This window comes from Carassius auratus, linkage group LG45M (assembly GCF_003368295.1).
Source record: "Carassius auratus strain Wakin linkage group LG45M, ASM336829v1, whole genome shotgun sequence".
In the NCBI taxonomy this organism is placed as follows: Eukaryota; Metazoa; Chordata; class Actinopteri; order Cypriniformes; family Cyprinidae; genus Carassius; species Carassius auratus.
Genome location: NC_039299.1, coordinates 1988901 through 2009358, shown reverse-complemented (window position 1 = coordinate 2009358; position 20458 = coordinate 1988901). Strand labels below are relative to the sequence as shown.

At 41.0% G+C, this 20458-nt stretch overlaps 2 protein-coding genes across 2 annotated transcripts; both read left to right on the top strand.

The window, feature by feature from the left end:
- Positions 1-5713: 5713 nt before the first annotated feature.
- LOC113068605 (zona pellucida sperm-binding protein 3-like) lies at positions 5714-8354 on the top strand. The gene is made up of 8 exons (XM_026241383.1): positions 5714-6294; positions 6531-6649; positions 6738-6841; positions 6914-7091; positions 7730-7847; positions 7924-8006; positions 8067-8155; positions 8228-8354. The coding sequence occupies exons 1-8, from the start codon at positions 5758-5760 to the stop codon at positions 8302-8304; spliced, it is 1305 nt and encodes a 434-aa protein (XP_026097168.1). The 5' UTR covers positions 5714-5757; the 3' UTR covers positions 8305-8354.
- A 6412-nt stretch (positions 8355-14766) lies between these two features.
- Positions 14767-17402, top strand: LOC113068604 (zona pellucida sperm-binding protein 3-like). Its single transcript, XM_026241382.1, has 8 exons — positions 14767-15341; positions 15578-15696; positions 15785-15888; positions 15961-16138; positions 16778-16895; positions 16972-17054; positions 17115-17203; positions 17276-17402. The coding sequence occupies exons 1-8, from the start codon at positions 14805-14807 to the stop codon at positions 17350-17352; spliced, it is 1305 nt and encodes a 434-aa protein (XP_026097167.1). The 5' UTR covers positions 14767-14804; the 3' UTR covers positions 17353-17402.
- The last annotated feature ends 3056 nt before the right edge of the window (positions 17403-20458 follow it).

Sequence of the window (20458 nt, the reverse complement as noted above, 5' to 3'; positions counted from 1 at the left end):
AAAAAAAAACATTATTTTCCACATAATGTACATTATTGTTGCTCCTCAATGCCCTGCATTTTTTATATTCTTTGATTTTTTTTACAAAGCTCATCAGTCTGAAAACCGAGGTGTATGCTGATTGGCCAGCTATCCAGTGCATTGTGATTGGCTGAATGCCTCAAGCATGTGACGTAATGTTACGCCCCTTAACATACTGCGATGCCATCTCTCGTCACGATGAGATAAAACCAGTTAAACCCATTACCAGAGATGTATAGTAACAAAGTAGAACTACTTCACTACTGTACTTAAGTACTAAAAGGCGGTATCTGTACTTTACTGGAGTATTATTTTTTTCTCCTACTTCCACTTTTGTCAAACAACATGAGGGTAAGTTATTAATGACATCATTTTGCAAATTGGGCTAACTAACCTTAGTAACGTTAACGTTTTGTGTTTACAAGAAGTTACAGTCAAAGGAATTGTGATTGTCCTTTAGGTTAATTATTTGAAATAGTAAAAACAATATGTTCAAACTTTTTACTACTTTCTTTAATAGCTACATAACACAATACTTCTACTTTTACTTTCAGTACTTGAGTAGTAAATTTTAAAATAGACTACTTGCAATACTTAAGTACAAAAAATGTTGAATACTTTAGTACTTCTACTTAAGTGTGGTGCTTAAAGAGCACTTCTACTTCTACTCAAGTTACTTTTTTGATAGAGCACTTGTACTTTTACTCAAGTATGGTTCTCTAGTACTTTATGCATCTCTGCCCATTACAAACAAGGCATTTGTTGCATCCATTGGGGACATGATTACTGATTATAATGACTCATGCAGTGTTTTTACCATAGACTGTATAAAAACATGGAAGTAGTGTCCGTGATGTCACCCGTAGAATCCTGAAGAGAGTTTTTGAAGCCTAAAGTGTGCAGAGCGAGCCGTCGCCATCTTGGCAGCGCGTCACCGCGCGACTCTCCCAGGCAATCAAAAACGTGCAAAAGGGTGGGAGCTGGTTGCTGAAGCCACACCCACCTAGCGTGACGGCTGTGACAGCAGTGTCAATTCCCCTGTCACTCAAGTGGCCACGCCCTTAATTATGCAGAACTTTAAGGCTTAATATAATTTAAATGGTTGAGTTATAAAAAAAATTCACCCCCCTCACAGTTGTCATGAAGGGCAAAATTAGCTATATAGACCAAAATAATTTTTTGAACCAGGCTGAAAACATGTTTTTTTTCTGCTGTTCTTTTGCAGCCAGTCTCAAGCGGCCAGTCGATGAATTGCAGTTTTAGTCACTTCCTTATTGCCTTCACTAAAGAGAGCGGGAGGGTGCCGCTCGGTTTTTACATGTTGGGTTGCGTATCGTGCTGTATGAACATAAAACCTGGGGCCTCATTAATAAAACTGTGCGTAGGATCCTTATTAAAAATCTACGTATGCACAAAAGCCAAAAATACCTGCACGCAATTTTCACTTTATAAGTCACAGCCTACCTGATAATTTACCTGATAATTTATTAAAAAAAAAATAATAATCATTTACCGCCCTTTATCCGTAGCCTGGTAATACCAGACTCTGCTACTTCACTTTGCTTCGTAGACAGAGTCTGGAATGGCATAATAGAGAAGTGTTTTCTCTCTCGCTAGGGGGCGCTTGTCTGAAGTTTAAAATCATTGGTTACCCGTAAGCCAATCAGATACGTTTAGTTATGACGTATGTTATTCGCCTGTACAGCCGCATCAAAGCACAGACATCATGCATCGAACTCAAATCTATGATTGAACTTCCACTGTAAACCTGTTGTTAAACACTCTTCTTGTTCGGCTTCAGTTTAAAAAATAGTTGAATGTTCTCCATAACAGAGCGAATTGCATCCAGTGTCTTGTTTCCCATTTCCGCGGCCGTTTCGGTTTTCGATTTCTCTAACCTACAATGTAAAACTCGGTGCTTAGCATCTACGTCACGACTCTCAGCCCGCCCTCTGTTCGTTGATTGGCCCGGCTGTTTCCAGACCGGTGGCAAACAGAAAGCTCTGACGCTGTATCAGACTGAGTACAGAAGCTAAATGAAATTGAGCGGAAGTAGGAAGTCTGACGTAGTCAGGCTACTTTATCCGCCCACATTCAACCATATATAGACAATGCAAATTACCTCATTGGCCATGCATATTAAAAGAAGCAAGGAAATTCGTGTTTTTTAAAAACAAAATCATGGCAGCAATGGAGAGCAAGAAGCAAAATTTCTCTGAGGCAGAAATAGAGGTTCTTGTGAGGTGGATGAAAGGAAGGCTATTTTGTTTGGTGGCCACAGCAGTGGAATTACCAATAAAAAAATAAATTATTTAGAGTGGCAACACATCACTGCTGCGGTAAACGCAGTTACTTCGGCGAACAGGATGGTCCCAGATGTAAAAAAAGAAGTGGTCCGATCTTAAGGTGGGAGCAAAGAAACGGCTTGCCTCTCACCGACAGAGTGTGAGTGCGACTGGTGGGGCCAAAGGCGCCCCCGATTTGTCCCCAATGGAGACCCGAATGGCCTCGATTCTCGGCCAAACCAAGTGTGTGTGGCATTGTGTCTGAGAGGGAGGGAGACACAGATGTGCTGGATACAGGGGAACCAGGTAATTAACTTTATTGCTTGTGTGCTCAATTAAACAAAATAAATTACCCAATTGGTTTAGTCCTCATTCTTGCAGAGTCTGCAGGGGCTATGAAGTTTCCCGAGGTCCCCAGCACAACTGCGTCCCAACTGTATGGCACGGCTGGAAGTGGCCGGATGCTGACTGAGGCTGTTCTGCAGACACAGAGAGACACCATTAATGCAATTACTGTAATCGCAGATGAGCTTAAGCAAGGGTTGTGCTGGGTGACATTGCATCTACATTAAAAAGATCTTGTTAAAAAAATGAACCTTTGCACTGTTGTTCTTCACAAATGGCGCATTACTTCCTGACGGAGCCTTGCTCCCTGATGATGTCCTTCTTGTTGGGGAGGGGGGTGTGGGTCAGGCTCTTCATGCTGGTGTTGTGGTATGTCGGGAGGAACAGGGAATATACCATTCATCAGTGCAATGTTGTGTGAAACAGCGCACACCATGACGATCTGGCATACTTTTTTTGGTTGATATAAAAGTGTACCACCCGAAGCATCAGGGCAACGCCATCTACACTTGAGGAGGGCTCTCTCAACTACTGAGCGCGCACGAGCGTGGGTATCATTAAAGCGCACTTCTTCTGTGCTCTAAGGCTTTGAGAATGGGGTGAGTAGCCAGCGCGGTCAACCGCTGTCACCTGTAAAGTATAACAGATTATTTGTACAATAGGCTTTAACTGTTATCTAAAAACAATGATATGCATTTACTTACCCAGAAGCCAGCCATCGCGAACGGCACCTGCCATAAGTCGATTCACTGCTGTGCACTAGAACAAAAGATCATGTCATGTGTAGAACCAGGCCATCGTGCCACAACATTCCTTAGAGTCAAGTTGGCGTCACATATAATTTGCACATTTATTGAATGCACATGTTTGCGATTCACATAAATTAATTCATCTACATATGGAGCCCTTATAGCAATATGAGTTCAGTCGATTGCGCCGATTATATTTGGGAAACCGGACATTGCTGCAAATTGTCTTTGATATTGGCCTGTTCTCCAACAGTGCAAGGAAACTTTATGTATCATTTGGTCATTTGAATAATCCCTTTCAAAAATGCAGGCATTAATGAGCTTAGGGATGGCTGTGAAATCCCAGACCTATGACAAATTAATAGGAATGTTAAAATATAAGGTTTTGCTTAAAAAAAAAAAACTACACTTAGTTACTTGTCGCCCATTTCCCACTGATATGTCCCGGTTGCCAAAAATCCTAAAACTGAAAGTACTTGGGTTGGTACCGGGATGACACGGTTCCGTGTTGTTGGTCTTTGTAATACTGGGTACCAATACTGAATACTAAGTTCAGCACACAGATCCAAGAGCATGGCTCTAGGAAATATAAAGTGGCTTATTAGCCACTCATCATCATGGGCTAGGAAATCCTCACGGTCCCTGAATACTCTTTCCCTCCAACGTCTGCCATTGGCATAGTCTTCCAGCAGTGCCAGCACATCCATACAATATGCACTTAAGTGTTGCTGCAGTAGGCTATTTATGTTTTCAGCAATCAGATTTAATCATTTACACCTTATCACATTAATCAAATAATTAATCAAATAAATGGCCTACATCCATTTAAGAATGGAAGTGAAAGAAATTAAATTTATGTACTTTCAGCATATAGTTCCTTTTATGTCTTTAAACTAGACATGCATGTATGTAACTTTAGGACCCATAATGGTGATTTAATGTTATGTGTATTTTTTGTTGTTACCGGGACTTATGAGCAACTTGTAAATATTGTAAATATTAAAATGTCAAAGTAAATTTTGGCATTTTGCAAAGGGTTAATTTCTTTTATCCGCAGTCAGTTCCTCAACTCACCATCAGTGTCGCAAAATTGCTTTGTCTTCAAAATGTGTGTACGCATGGGTCAGAGTTGCCATTTAGGTGCGCATATTTTCACGTCAAGTTTTTCTTTATAAATCCCACCTTTTGCGCAGGAACTGGCGTACGCATGTTTTCAGCCCCCTTTTGTGCGTACGCAAGCTTTATAAATGAGGCCCCTGGTCTGCATTTGTGATCGGAGAAACAATGAACAACAAGCACTACTCTACACTGCTTAGAACTTGTGTTTGAATAATCAGTGGCAAATTCTTTAAATATAATAACAAATACCACCCGTTCTTGCACTCCCCTGCCCTGAATATTTTGACACATTTGGCAGCGTTTTTTGCGTTTCTTCTCCATGATCACACTGAAAATGTGTGCAGGCAGAAATCCAATAGATGGTGCTGTTCAAAAATATGATTGGACCAGTCCAGTGTCAATCAGGAAAACAACCAATGGGCCACTGAGCTAGGTGTTTCATGGGCCGCCTCTGTCAGAAGAAAAAAAAAACTAGCCTATGTGATATTTTTGATTTTATTTTGAAGGTGTTTTGGGCCAGCAGCCCAGTGTCAATTAAAAAAACATTGGGCCGCCAATCTAGGCCTACCACTTTTATGGGCCTGTTCGTGGCCCAAGATAATTATTTTTATTTATTTTTTTGCGGTCAGACCAAAAAAGCACTTCGGACCACCGGGAATGTGCCCGGTATGCCAGATGGCCAGTCCACCTGTGCAGGGATTGACATGCATTGAAGTAAAAAAAAATAATAAAAATTATAATAATGTTTTATCCCACTTATTGTACCTGAACAATTAGAGGTGACTTCCAGGCTGCTTTGTCCCTCCCAACTTGAAAATTTACTAATATTTTCCTTTCTAATAATTTATATGAGTATTTAGGTATACATGATGTTACCATTAAACGTAGTGACTACGCTGAAAATTAAACCAAAAATTATCAATGAATATTTATGATTATTAATGAATCATTTATGAATTATTTAGATGCCATTAACTATCTATAATGGACAACATTTGTGTTTCTTATAAAACAGTGAGCAAACGAAGATTAGAATCTCAGATACACATGTAGCTTTCTTTTGGTTAGTGAGGTTCTTGACTTTTCTCAATTGGGGATGAATAAACTCTACAAGCCCAGAGGAGAATCAAAGTTAATCAATTAAGCTGAAAGGGGAGGAGCCACCTTAATTCAAAGCTCTACTAAATAGCAAAGCCAACGCTGATGTGCATTGGAGCATTGTGGCAAAGTTTGTTAGAATGGGTTTCTTGCAAGGTGTTTTAGTGTTGGTTGTGATTGTGGCTTTTGATCTGAAGAGTGCCTGGGGAAGTTTGAAACACCGTCAAAGTTCAAGCAGCATGAAACCACAATCAGCTCCGGCTTCCAGAGGTCATGCTCTTTCTTCTCAAGGGTTCTTGAATCCTTTCCAAAAGGATTATCAGTTTCCGGTTCTTGACTCCAGAAGATTTGCGCAAGAGCCTCTTGGTCTTCAGGAGAAGCAGCTGATGCAGGGTCCAGTCAAGCCTTTGGACTGGAAGTTTCCAGTTGTCCCAGAAGTGCAACGTGAGTTGGCGGCGAACTTCCAGTTGAGGCAACCTGTGACTCCCAGTAGTGTGGCTGTTCAATGCAGTGAGAACCGGGTTCATGTGGAGGTGAAGAAGGATATGTTCAGCAATGGTCAGCTGATCCAGCCAAGTGGTTTGTCTATGGGAGGCTGTCCTGTTGTTGGTGAGGACTCTGCCTCTGGGGTGCTCATCTTTGAATATGCACTGCAGGACTGCAATAGTGTGTTGATGGTAAGAACTGTAGTGTCTTACTGGATTAAATAATAAAAACGGGTTCTCCATTGATCTCAATCGTTACTCAAATGTTAAATGTCCACAGAACCTTTTTTTCAGTTTCTGAAATCTGATAACCGAAAGCTGCTCTGGGGAACTGAAAGTAGTTCTATGACATGGCTGCTAAAACTTTTTTTTAACCTTAAAGTGTAGTTGAACAGAACCCACTTGGTAACCGCTTCCACATCTTACAGATGACCGAGGATGAGCTCGTCTACACCTATGCGGTTACCTACACTCCTGTGGCATTTGCTGGCACGCCGATTACCCGTACTGAGGGTGCAGTTGTTGGCGTTCAATGCCACTATCAAAGGTGAGTGACTGACTGGATGTCTCTAAGCAGTGTTTCTTGTGGTGTTGCAACTAGAAGCCGGCTTATTTGGTATCTCCTTGAAATGCAGGCTCCATAATGTGAGCAGTAATGCTCTGAGGCCAACTTGGGTTCCTTACGCTTCAACAGAGGTTGGCGAGGATGTCTTGGTGTTCTCCATGAGCCTCATGATTGGTCTGTGTGTTTCTTTTTAGATTTTCAGCTTTGTGAGTGAGGCTGTGCCTAAACCATTCTTTCCTCTTGCAGATGACTGGTCCTTTCAGAGGCCTTCAAATATATACTACTTGGGTGACACTATCAATATTGAGGCATCTGTGAAGGTGTACAACCATGTCCCACTGCGTGTGTTTGTGGACAGCTGTGTGGCCACCCAAGTACCTGATGTGACTTCTGTTCCGAGATATTCCTTCATTGAGAATCATGGGTAAAGTCCTGTCACTTCTCTAGAACTGATCAAGTTTCTTCAGTGAGCACTTGGTCCCTGAGAATTGAGTCGAGTGACCGTAGGTTTGGCTCCTCTTGGTAAGTGCTTTTTGGCATTGCTGAGAAAGCGTATGCAAAGGGTCCCTGGCCGTTCTACTTAATGTTGTAGTGTGGACCTGTACACAATCTAATGGCTAATGTTTCCCATAATCTTTTGTGCTCTGGCTAGGAATCGGTTCGCTCTATGAACCCTTACTACAGTATTCAAACCACAAACATGGCTGGTTTGGGGATCAAGTCTTAAATGCATGCAAAACTTGGCAGAATTCACCGCATGAAGACTGTGGCTGCCAGATAATTGTGGTATCTTTGGTCTCCAGTAAGGTTAAATTTTGTGGAGGATACTAGCTATGGTGACCGCCCAGTTAACAGTGAGTGCATGTGACTGCAGTCTGTTAAAGACTGAATTGTGAGCAATTGTCCCAAAGCTTAAGTAGCCATATTGGGATGCAGCATGGCACTTGATGCATGAAGCTGGTGTTCTTGAGCTGCTTTTTACCCACTTTGTCCCTGAGAATTTTGGTACGGTCCGGTGACTCGATGCTATAGGTGCATTGAATTGTCCCCACTCTTTATCAGGTGCCTTGTGGATGCCAAGGCTACGGCTTCCAGCTCCCACTTCTTGCCTCGAACCCAGGAAGACAAGATCCGGTTCCAGCTGGAGGCTTTCATGTTCCAGGGAGGATCCAGTCCTTCTGTACGTACTACAATGACTGAAATTGGAGTTCCTCCCATCTGCTTTGGTTGTGAACCCTTACCGATGCCCCTTGCAGATTTACATGACGTGTACTGTGAAGGCCACTCTTGCTTCTGCACCCAGTGACGCTCTCCACAAATCTTGTTCCTTTTCCAACGGGTATGTTCATGCTGCTTAAGAACAAGATGAAGCTGCCGTGTCTGACTTTTCTTGTTGCAGGTGGCTTGCTGCTGATGGGAACCACCAGGTTTGTGCTTGCTGTGACTCAACATGTGGTCCTGCTGGGGGAAGTGATGTTCCTATTAGGGGTAGGTAGCTGCTTTAAGATTACTTTTGACACTTCATGTGCTCTACTTAACTTGGGTATTTGCCTCTTCTAGGTGTTCAGTGGGAAGGCAAGGCCTCACTCGGTCCTGTAATGGTCCAAGGGCGACAGAAGACTTTAGCTGGACTTTAATAAATGGGGAAAACCCTATTGCTGGCTTCCAATAAATGGGATAAACTTTATTGCTTCTGCTTTTCTTGTCTAGTTTAACCAGTTTTGATTTGAGCTGCAAGTGTGGGGAAATGGTCTACTGTTGCTCTTTCTAGAAGGAAGGGCTCATTTCTCAGTAGGAGAGTTAACAGAACCTTTAAACAGACCTACTGTGAACTTGGTTTAAGCTCAGTTTAATGAATTAAGTGGTCTGTTGCTTATGGCGCTCTAAATTCTTCTGCCACTTGGAGTCCCTGCCCCAAGAGTTCCATTTGAACACCCACTTCCCTGAAGCGCTGCAGATATTTTGTATGCATCTTGTGAACTAGATGTTGGGTAAACACAAATGGTTTTTTTTTTCTCATTGTATAAATTCAGTCACTCCTATCTTCTCTCTGCTAATGTCTCCAGTGCTAAAATGACATGCTACCATAATTAACTCGTTCACCATAGATCGCCATACTCCTAGATCAATTACAAAACTATACAGGTGTTCAAGGGCAGGCTTTAAGATGGTCTAGATCCTACCTGTGCGATCGCTACCATTTTGTTTACTTAAATGGGGAGTCATCTCATTTATCATCAGTAAAATATGGAGTGTCACAAGGATCCGTCCTAGGTCCCCTTCTATTGTCAATATACATGTTGCCCCTCGGTAATATTAGAAAACACTGAATTAGCTTCCACTGTTATGCTGATGATACTCGGCTATACATCTCAACGAGACCAGATGAAACCTCTAAATTATCTAAGCTAACAGAATGTGTTAAAGGATTGGATGACCAATAATTTTCTCCAATTAAATTTGGATAAGATGGAGATATTAATTATTGGACCAAAACACTACACAGAATCCTGTAGATTACAATCCGCAACTAGATGGATGTACAGTTACTACTTCTACGGTCAAAAATCTGGGTGTTATATTAGACCATAACTTTTCTCTTTTGAAAATCATATTTCCCATGTTACAAAAACTGCATTCTTCCATCTTCGAAACATTGCCCAGCTACGAAACGTGTCTATTTCTGATGCAGAAAAGCTAGTTCATGCATTCATGACCTCTAGACTGGATTATTGTAATGCACTTCTAGGTGGTTGTCCTGCTTCAATAAACAAGCTACAGGTAGTCCAAAATGCAGTGGCTAGAGTCCTTACAAGGTCAAGAAAAGTTGATCATATTACCCCAATTTAACAGTCTCTACACTGGCTACCTATTAAGCTCCCTATCAGTTACAAATTATCATTACTTACCTACCGTATAAGGTCCTAAATGGTTTAGCTCCTAACTAGCCTTCTACCACGTTACAATCCATCACGCTCCCTGAGGTCACAAAACGCTGGACTTTTTAAAGACGCATCTCTTTTGCCAAGCATTTGAATAATGTATATTAAATTGTGAGTATAGTTTTATCTGATCAAATGTGCATGCATATTCTTTAGCTTGGGTTAAAATAATTAATTCTACTTTGTTGGAACGGCTGCTATGCTAATGATGTCTCTATTTGTTTCTATGTTTTGTCATGATGCTGACCATCAGAGGACCTCAGATGATGCTAACCCTGAATTAACAACAGAACTAACAAATATTGCTACAAGTGTGACTGAATCATATGTTAATTAATAATAATATTAATAATGTTCATCATCCGGCTGACTACGACTTGTATAAATTTTTCTACAAATCCTGTCATACTTGCACAAACTGACAGTCACCACTTATAAGCTATTACTAAATATTGTAGAAACAATTTTCTGTAAAGTTGCTTTGTAACGATTTGTATTGTAAAAAGCGCTATACAAATAAACTTGAATTGAATTGAATTGAATTCGTTTAACTTTCGCGTGCTTTATAAAACATTTCCCTCACTCCTTTGTCCTCCCCCTCCTGCTTCATCTCTAATAGCTGACGACTTTGCAACGTTTTTATCATTGATAAAATTAAACCCATTAGTGCACAATTTTCCAAACAACAATCAGTCAAGCTCATATCATCAGCAAACTTCCACTTGTTTACATCCTTCTCTTCACTCTCTGAGGCAGAAGTCTCAAAACTCATCCTTTCTAATCACCCTACTACTTGCCCGCTTGATCCTATTCCATCTCCTCTCCTGCAGTTGTACCTTCACTGACATCAACACGTTCCTCCACACTGGTGGTTTTCCCTCATCATTTAGACAGGCACGTATAACTCCACCACTTAAGAAACCCAACCTCAACCCATCTCGTTTAGAGAACTACAGACCAGTTTCCCTTCCTTTCATTGCAAAAACACTTGAACGAGCTGTGTTCAAACAAGTCTCTACATTTCTCACTCACAAAAACCTCCTTGACAGCAACCAATCTGGCTTCAAAAGTGGACATTCAACTGAGACGGCCTTGCTCTCAGTTGTTGAAGCTCTAAGACTGGCAAGAGCACAATCCAAATCTTCAGTACTTATCCTGCTTGATCTGTCCACTGCTTTTGACACGGTTAACCACCAGATCCTCCTATCAAACCTACTGGCAAAAGGCATCTCAGGAACCACACTTCAATGGTTTGAGTCTTACCTATCAGATAGGTCCTTCAAAGTATCTTGGAGAGGTGAGGTGTCCAAGTCACAACATCTACCTACTGGGGTGCCTCAGGGCTCAGTTCTTGGACCACTTCTCTTTTCTGTCTACATAGCATCATTAGGTTCTGTCATTCAGAAACATAGCTTTTCATACCACTGCTACGCTGATGACACTTAACTCTACCTCTCATTCCATCCTGATGATCCGATGGTAGCTATTCACATCTCAACTTGTCTAACAGACATTTCTGAAAACCCATCGTTTCATCACATTTTCACTATCAAGTTACGCACATCAACCATAACTCCTTCAAAAACAGCTAGAAGCCTTGGAGTTATGATTGATGATAAGCTGACTTTCTCAGACCACATTGCTAAAACTGTCCGATCCTGCAGATTTGCTTTATTCAACATCAAGAAGATCAAGCCTTTTCTTTCGGAACATGCTGCACAACTCCTTGTTCTAGCTCTTGTTCTGTCCAGGCTGGACTATTGCAATGCCCTCTTGGCAGGTCTTTCAGCCAATTCTATCAAACCTTTACAATTAATTCAGAACGCAGCAGCAAGATAAATTTTTAATGAGCCAAAAAGAATACATGTCACACCTCTGTTTATCAATTTGCACTGGCTTCCAATTGCTGCTCGCATAAAATTCAAGGCATTGATGTTTGCCTACAAAACTACCACTGGCTCTGCACCCATTTATCTAAATTTGTTACTTCAGACTTATGTGCCCTCTAGAAGCTTGCATTCTGCAAGTGAACATCACTTAATTGTGCCATCCCAAAGAAGCACAAAGTCACTTTTACGGACTTTTAAATCAAATGTTCCCTCCTCGTGGAATGACCTCCCCAACTCAATCCGAGCAGCTGAGTCCTTAGCCATTTTCAAGAATCAGCTTAAAACACATCTCTTCCATCTTTATTTGACCCTCTAACTTTAACACTCACTATTCTAATTCTATTCTTGAAAAAAAAATTCTAACTACCTTTCTAATCTTTTTGTATTCTATTTTCTTTTCATTTATTATGCAATTGTATGTGTGTGTGTGTGTGTGTGTATAAAGTTCTCTAACACTAGCTTGCTCTATTCTTTTTTTATTCTATCTGTTTTCTTTTTATTTACAATATTATTTAAAATTCCATGCTACGTGTACGGTGTTAACCTAACTGAGACTTGTTATAGCACTTACTGTATATATCATTGCTCTTTTTGTTGTTTTTGATTGCTTGCACTGTCCTCATCTGTAAGTCGCTTTGGATAAAAGCGTCTGCTAAGTGAAAAATGTAAATTTATAATTTTAAAATTTCCCATTATGCCTTGATGGTCCACAAATCCATCACTTGTTCAGAAATGGAACCATTCACTCCCATTCTGACGGCACCCGTTTACTACAGGGCATCCATTTAGCAAGTGGTGCCATGCTGCTAAATTTGAAGAAACAAACTGCCACATCTTCAACCAGATGGTGAGCAGTTTATCAGCGAACTTAAATTTTTAGTAATGATTGCTTAAACCACTACACTTCAAACAAAGGCTTTTTTATTTATTTGTGGCTTTAGGTCATTTACAATTTATTGCAAGTATACAATTTGTGGAGCCGAAGTTTTCCATGGGTGAGTTGCAGAGAAATGTCCAAATCATATTTCACAATAAATCGAAGGGAAAAGCAGTGCAATTTAAGTAAAAGAAATACACTTGTAAATTGCAATTGAAAAGTTTGATTTAACCCAAATTTAAATTTAACCCAGCTGTGGCCTAATCGTTAGAGAGCCGGAATAGTTCCCAGAAGGTTGCCAGTTTAAGTCTCAGATGACAAATGCAACCGTGCACATGCTTATTCTGACTAGAGTTATATTATAAAAATGGGAGAAAATGTTTGGCGGTCAAAGTCATTGTGTCCCTCACTGGTTGCCATTGAAACATGACATGCGCTTGAGACCGCACATGCATGCTAGCTGGATCAACCTAAATTATGCTTCTTAATGCAATTTGAGCATCATAGAAAACGTTCATGTGAATGTTCACCTCAGATTATTTTGCTGATTTGAAATATATTCACTATGAGTGTGTCAAGTCTGCAAGCTTTATTACCGTACTTAACTTGCATTAGCTCTGAGTCTGCGCACTCTGCTTCTAACAGCAGGGAGAGAGAAAGAGATTGCTTTTTTTTCCTTTTTTTTTTTTTTTTGTTCACACTTCTGACCCGTTCTATGACGAAATGTCCTATCACTGCGTTCAGATGATTTGACACTGTAGAGTTACTGCTCTATTTACAAAAGTTATATAAGAAAAAAAAAAAAAAACCTAAACCAGTGGCATAACGAGATGGAAATATAGAGTGGAAAATATATTTCCACTTGCTCTGTCCTCCGTCCATCACATTGACTCATTGCGGAGCTGCTGTTTGAATCTGAACAGCTCTTACCGCTGCGTGGATGGTTAGATGCATGATGGGCTAGTATAAACATATTTAAAAAAAATGAAAATAATATAAAGGTCTTTCCAGCATTAAGGTCATAACATTAGAGTTTTTTTATCATCTTGTCTCAGTTATAAATGTATAACTATATTAAAACTTGTTTTGAAAAATTTCTTTGTCATTTGAATATTGATTTTAAATATAAATCTGATTTTTTTTTTTTTTAGGCCATTTGCTATCGCCCAGCCCTAAAAGCAAGTAAAGAAGGCTTCCATTAAAATCACTTAAGTTGTCAATTAATAAAGTTATTTTTTACATTCTGTGCATTTTGTTGATTATAATTATTATTAATTACTATTATTATTAATGCTCCGATGCAAAGTAAACCACAATTTCTTTTGAATAATATTACACATAATACATATTATACAAATAATACTGCACACCTTTTAAATATATCAAATCTAAAATATGGTTTAATACCATGTAGCTTAGAGAAAATATAAGCACAGGCTCGACATTCATCCAGCTTGAATTCGTTCTAAGAAATGCACATAACTTCATAAGTACCAAACTTTCATCTGTGAATATTACATATTAAATATTTTAGATATATTAAATATTTGAACTATAATGTTTTTCTTTCATTTTCCGTGACTGAAGCCGACAACACATCAGTGAGGCAAAACTGACGTCTGTTTGTGAAAATGTGCTTGTTTGATTTATTTATGGTTAAAGCGCCACTCAGCGGTCAAAAGCTGCAAATTCGCTTTACAGACGCGGCGGCGGCGGTACGTGCGGCGGTAAAAAGGGCCTCTAGGCTGTCCACCTACTGTAAGCCTGCCACTTTTATGGGCCTGTTCATGGCAAGAGATAATTATTTTTATTTTTTGCGGACGGACCAAAACAGCACATCGGCCCACCGGGAACGTGCCCGGTAGGCCAGATGGCCAGTCCACCTGTGCAGGGATTGACATGCATTGAAGTAAAAATTCACAACGAAGAGTAAAAAAATTATAATAATGTTTTTTCCCACTTATTGTACCTGAACAATTAGAGGTGACTTGCTTTGTCCCTCCCAACTTGCCAATTTACTCATATTTTCCTTTCTACTCATTTATATTTAGGTATACATGATGTTACCATTAAACATAGTGACTACGCTGAAAATTAAACCAAAAATTATCAATGAATATTTATGATTATAAATGAATCATTTATGAATTATTTAGATGCCATTAACTATCTATAATGGACAACATTTGTGTTTCTTATAAAACAGTGAGCAAACGAAGATTAGAATCTCAGATACACATGTAGCTTTCTTTTGGTTAGTGAGGTTCTTGACTTTTCTCAATTGGGGATGAATAAACTCTACAAGCCCAGAGGAGAATCAAAGTTAATCAATTAAGCTGAAAGGGGAGGAGCCACCTTAATTCAAAGCTCTACTAAATAGCAAAGCCAACGCTGATGTGCATTGGAGCATTGTGGCAAAGTTTGTTAGAATGGGTTTCTTGCAAGGTGTTTTAGTGTTGGTTGTGATTGTGGCTTTTGATCTGAAGAGTGCCTGGGGAAGTTTGAAACACCGTCAAAGTTCAAGCAGCATGAAGCCACAATCAGCTCCGGCTTCCAGAGGTCATGCTCTTTCTTCTCAAGGGTTCGTGAATCCTTTCCAAAAGGATTATCAGTTTCCGGTTCTTGACTCCAGAAGATTTGCGCAAGAGCCTCTTGGTCTTCAGGAGAAGCAGCTGATGCAGGGTCCAGTCAAGCCTTTGGACTGGAAGTTTCCAGTTGTCCCAGAAGTGCAACGTGAGTTGGCGGCGAACTTCCAGTTGAGGCAACCTGTGACTCCCAGTAGTGTGGCTGTTCAATGCAGTGAGAACCGGGTTCATGTGGAGGTGAAGAAGGATATGTTCAGCAATGGTCAGCTGATCCAGCCAAGTGGTTTGTCTATGGGAGGCTGTCCTGTTGTTGGTGAGGACTCTGCCTCTGGGGTGCTCATCTTTGAATATGCACTGCAGGACTGCAATAGTGTGTTGATGGTAAGAACTGTAGTGTCTTACTGGATTAAATAATAAAAACGGCTTCTTCATTGATCTCAATCGTTACTCAAATGTTAAATGTCCACAGAACCTTTTTTCAGTTTCTGAAATCTGATAACCAAAAGCTGCTCTGGGGAACTGAAAGTAGTTCTATGACATGGCTGCTAAAACTTTTTTTTTAACCTTAAAGTGTAGTTGAACAGAACCCACTTGGTAACCGCTTCCACATCTTACAGATGACCGAGGATGAGCTCGTCTACACCTATGCGGTTACCTACACTCCTGTGGCATTTGCTGGCACGCCGATTACCCGTACTGAGGGTGCAGTTGTTGGCGTTCAATGCCACTATCAAAGGCGAGTGACTGACTGGATGTCTCTAAGCAGTGTTTCTTGTGGTGTTGCAACTAGAAGCCGGCTTATTTGGTATCTCCTCGAAATGCAGGCTCCATAATGTGAGCAGTAATGCTCTGAGGCCAACTTGGGTTCCTTATGCTTCAACGGAGGTTGGCGAGGATGTCTTGGTGTTCTCCATGAGCCTCATGATTGGTCTGTGTGTTTCTTTTTAGATTTTCAGCTTTGTGAGTGAGGCTGTGACTAAAACATTCTTTCCTCTTGCAGATGACTGGTCCTTTCAGAGGCCTTCAAATATATACTACTTGGGTGACACTATCAATATTGAGGCATCTGTGAAGGTGTACAACCATGTCCCACTGCGTGTGTTTGTGGACAGCTGTGTGGCCACCCAAGTACCTGATGTGACTTCTGTTCCGAGATATTCCTTCATTGAGAATCATGGGTAAAGTCCTGTCACTTCTCTAGAACTGATCAAGTTTATTCAGTGAGCACTTGGTCCCTGAGAATTGAGTCGAGTGACCGTAGGTTTGGCTCCTCTTGGTAAGTGCTTTTTGGCATTGCTGAGAAAGCGTATGCAAAGGGTCCCTGGCCGTTCTACTTAATGTTGTAGTGTGGACCTGTACACAATCTAATGGCTAATGTTTCCCATAATCTTTTGTGCTCTGGCTAGGAATCGGTTCGCTCTATGAACCCTTACTACAGTATTCAAACCACAAACATGGTTTGGGGATCAAGTCTTAAATGCATGCAAAACTTGGCCGAATTCACCACATGAAGACTGTGGCTGCCAGATAATTGTGGTATCTTTGTCTCCAGTAAGGTTAAATTTTGTGGAGGATACTAGCTATGGTGACCGCCCAGTTAACCGTGAGTGCATGTAACTGTGACTGCAGTCTGTTAAAGACTGAATTGTGAGCAATTGTCCCAAAGCTTAAGTAGCCATATTGGGATGCAGCATGGCACTTGATGCATGAAGCTGGTGTTCTTGAGCTGCTTTTTCCCCACTTTGTCCCTGAGAATTTTGGTACGGTCCGGTGAATCGATGCTATAGGTGCACTGAATTGTCCCCACTCTTTATCAGGTGCCTTGTGGATGCCAAGGCTACGGCTTCCAGCTCCCACTTCTTGCCTCGAACCCAGGAAGACAAGATCCGGTTCCAGCTGGAGGCTTTCATGTTCCAGGGAGGATCCAGTCCTTCTGTACGTACTACAATGACTGAAATTGGAGTTCCTCCCATCTGCTTTGGTTGTGAACCCTTACCGATGCCCCTTGCAGATTTACATGACGTGTACTGTGAAGGCCACTCTTGCTTCTGCACCCAGTGACGCTCTCCACAAATCTTGTTCCTTTTCCAACGGGTATGTTCATGCTGCTTAAGAACAAGATGAAGCTGCCGTGTCTGACTTTTCTTGTTGCAGGTGGCTTGCTGCTGATGGGAACCACCAGGTTTGTGCTTGCTGTGACTCAACATGTGGTCCTGCTGGGGGAAGTGATGTTCCTATTAGGGGTAGGTAGCTGCTTTAAGATTACTTTTGGCACTTCATGTGCTCTACTTAACTTGGGTATTTATCTCTTCTAGGTGTTCAGTGGGAAGGCAAGGCCTCACTCGGTCCTGTAATGGTCCAAGGGCGACAGAAGACTTTAGCTGGACTTTAATAAATGGGGAAAACCCTATTGCTGGCTTCCAATAAATGGGATAAACTTTATTGCTTCTGCTTTTCTTGTCTAGTTTAACCAGTTTTTATTTGTGCTGCAAGTGTGGGGAAATGGTCTACAGTTGCTCTTTCTAGAAGGAAGGGCTCATTTCCCAGGAGCGTAAACAGACCTACTGTGAACATGGTTTAAGTTCAGTTTAATGCGTTAAGTGGTCTGTTGCCTATGGCACTGTAAATTCTTAATTTCCCATTATGCCTTGATGATCCACAAATCCATCACTTGTTCAGAAATGGAACCATTCACTCCCATTCTGACGGCACCAGTTTACTACATGGCATAGTTTACTTGCACTTCATCCTGCAACATCTGGACAAAACAGGGCCTTATGTGAGGATCCTGTTTGTGGCCTTTAGTTCGGCTTTCAACACCATCATCCCAACAACCCTCCAGACCAAACTGACCCAGCTCTCTGTTCCTAGCTCTATCTGTCGGTGGATCACCAGCTTTCTGACAGATAGGCAACAGTTAGTGAGACTGGGGAAATTCACATCAAACAGCTGCTCCACCAACACTGGCGCCCCTCAGGGATGTGTTCTCTCCCCTCTGCTCTTCTCCCTTTACACCAACGACTGCACCTCTAAAGACCCCTCTGTCAAGCTCCTGAAGTTTGCAGATGACACTACAGTCATCGGCCTCATCCAGGACGGTGATGAGTCTGCTTACAGACAAGAAGTTGAGCAGCTGGCTGTCTGGTGCAGTCTTAACAACCTGGAGCTGAACACGCTCAAAACAGTGGAGATGATCGTGGACTTCAGGAGAAACCCACCTGCACTTTCCCCACTCACCATCATGAACAGCACTGTGAATGCAGTGGAGTCATTCAGATTCCTGGGAACCACCATCTCTCAGGACCTGAAGTGGGACAATCACACTGACTCCGTTGTTAAAAAGGCCCAGCAAAGGTTGTATTTCCTTCGCCAGCTGAGGAAGTTTAACTTGCCACAGGAGCTGCTGAAACCGTTCTACTCAGCCGTCATTGAGTCTGTACTGTGTACTTCTATAACTGTCTGGTTTGGCTCAGCAACAAAATCGGACACCAGAAGACTACAGAGAACTGTTCGGACTGCTGAAAGGATTATTGGTGCTCCCCTGCCCACCCTTCAAGAACTGTATACATCCAGAGTGAGGAAAAGGGCTCATAAAATCACTCTGGATCCCTCATATCCAAGTCACCCCATTTTTGAACTTTTGCCATCTGGCCGGAGTCTCAGAGCCGCAAATACCAGAACAGCAAGGCACAAAAACAGTTTCTTCCCCCAGGCAATCTACCTCATGAACAGTTAAATGTTCCCCGCTTATGCAAACAAAAGTGCAACATCCTTATTTATTTGTTACCCCTCCATCCTAGTACATCCCTGCATCTTTTTCAATCCTATCCCATTATCATTTATAGCACAATTGTTTATACACTTATTTATTTGGCTACTCTTTTTTGTTTTTTTTTTTTTTTTTTTTTTTGTCTGTGTGTTTGTGTCTCTGTGTCCTGGAAGCTTATGTCACTAATACAAATTCCTTGTATGCGCAAACATACTTGGCAATAAAGCTCATTCTGATTCTGGCATCCATTGAGCAAGTGGTGCCATGCTGCTAAATTTGAAGAAACAAACTTCCACATCTTCAACCTGATGGTGAGCAGTTTATCAGCGAACTTAAATTTGTAGTAATGCTTGCTTAAACCACTACACTTCAAACAAAGGCTTTTTTTTTTTTTTTTTTGTTGTAGGTCATTTACAATTTAAGTATACAATTCTTGTGGAGCTGAACTTTCAGAGTCATATCACAAAAAAGCAAAGACAAAAGCAGTGCAATTGAAGTAAAATAAATACACTTGTAAATTGCAACTTTTATAAGTTTAACCCAGCTGTGGCCTAATGTTTAGGGAGCCAGACTAGTTCCCAGAAGGTAGCCATTGAAGTCTTGGATGACAAATGCAGCTGTGCACATGTGTATTCTGACTCAAGTTAACTCGCATAACTTTGACTGTTTGCCCTTTTGAGCAATAATTGCTCTGCATGGATTCTGTATCTGACCACTAAAACTAAGGTTAATCTTAGTTTTAGTGGTTTAAGCAAGCCACTTGTTTAAACCATAAACATTATGGTTATATATTATATTATAAAAATGGGAGAAAGTGTTTGGTGGTTGAAGTCATCGTGTCCCCCACTGGTTGCCATAGAAACATTGCACTTGAGACTGCACATGCATGCTAGCTGGATCGACCTAAAATATGCTTAACCCATTTTGAGCGTCATAGAAAACATTCATGTGACCGTTCACCTCAGATTATTTTGCTCATTTGAAATATATTAAATGAGTGTGTCAAGTCTGCAAGGATTATTGCCGTGCTTAACTTGCATTAGCTCGGAGTCTGCACACTCTGCTTCTAATGGCAGGAAGAGAGAGATGGCTTTTTTTTTTTTTGCTCACAAAAGACAATCAATGGCTGATCCCGTCAAGGTGTTTTCCAAGTCCGATTATGCCGATTGCACAAGTATTCAACAGGTCTCTGGTGCACTGTGAAGACGTCTAGTGCAGAGCAACCACCCAATAAAGCATTACAATAATCTAACCCCATGGTCATTATTGAAAACATTTCTGCGTTTGACATTGAGAGCATAGGTCGTAATTTAGATCTATTTTTGAGATGGAAAAATGCAGTTTTACAAATACTATAAACATAGCTTTGTAAGGAAAGACTGCTATCAAATAGCACACCTAGGTTCATAACTGATGATGACGAATTGACAGAGCAGCCATCAAGTCTTAGACAGCGTTCTAGGTTATTACATGTAGAGTTTTTAGGTCCTATAATATCCATTCCTTTAGTTTTTCAAATTAGTCCTGTATGTTTCGCCGGGCCACGAAGAAATATAGAGCCGAGTATCATCAGCATAACTGTAAAAGCTAACACCATGTTTCCTGATGGTATCTCACAAGGGTGGCATGTGAAGAGTAATAGCCCTATTATTGAGCCTTGTGGTACTCCATACTGCACTTGTGATCAATATGATACATCTTTATTCACTGCTAAATAAATTATGGTGGT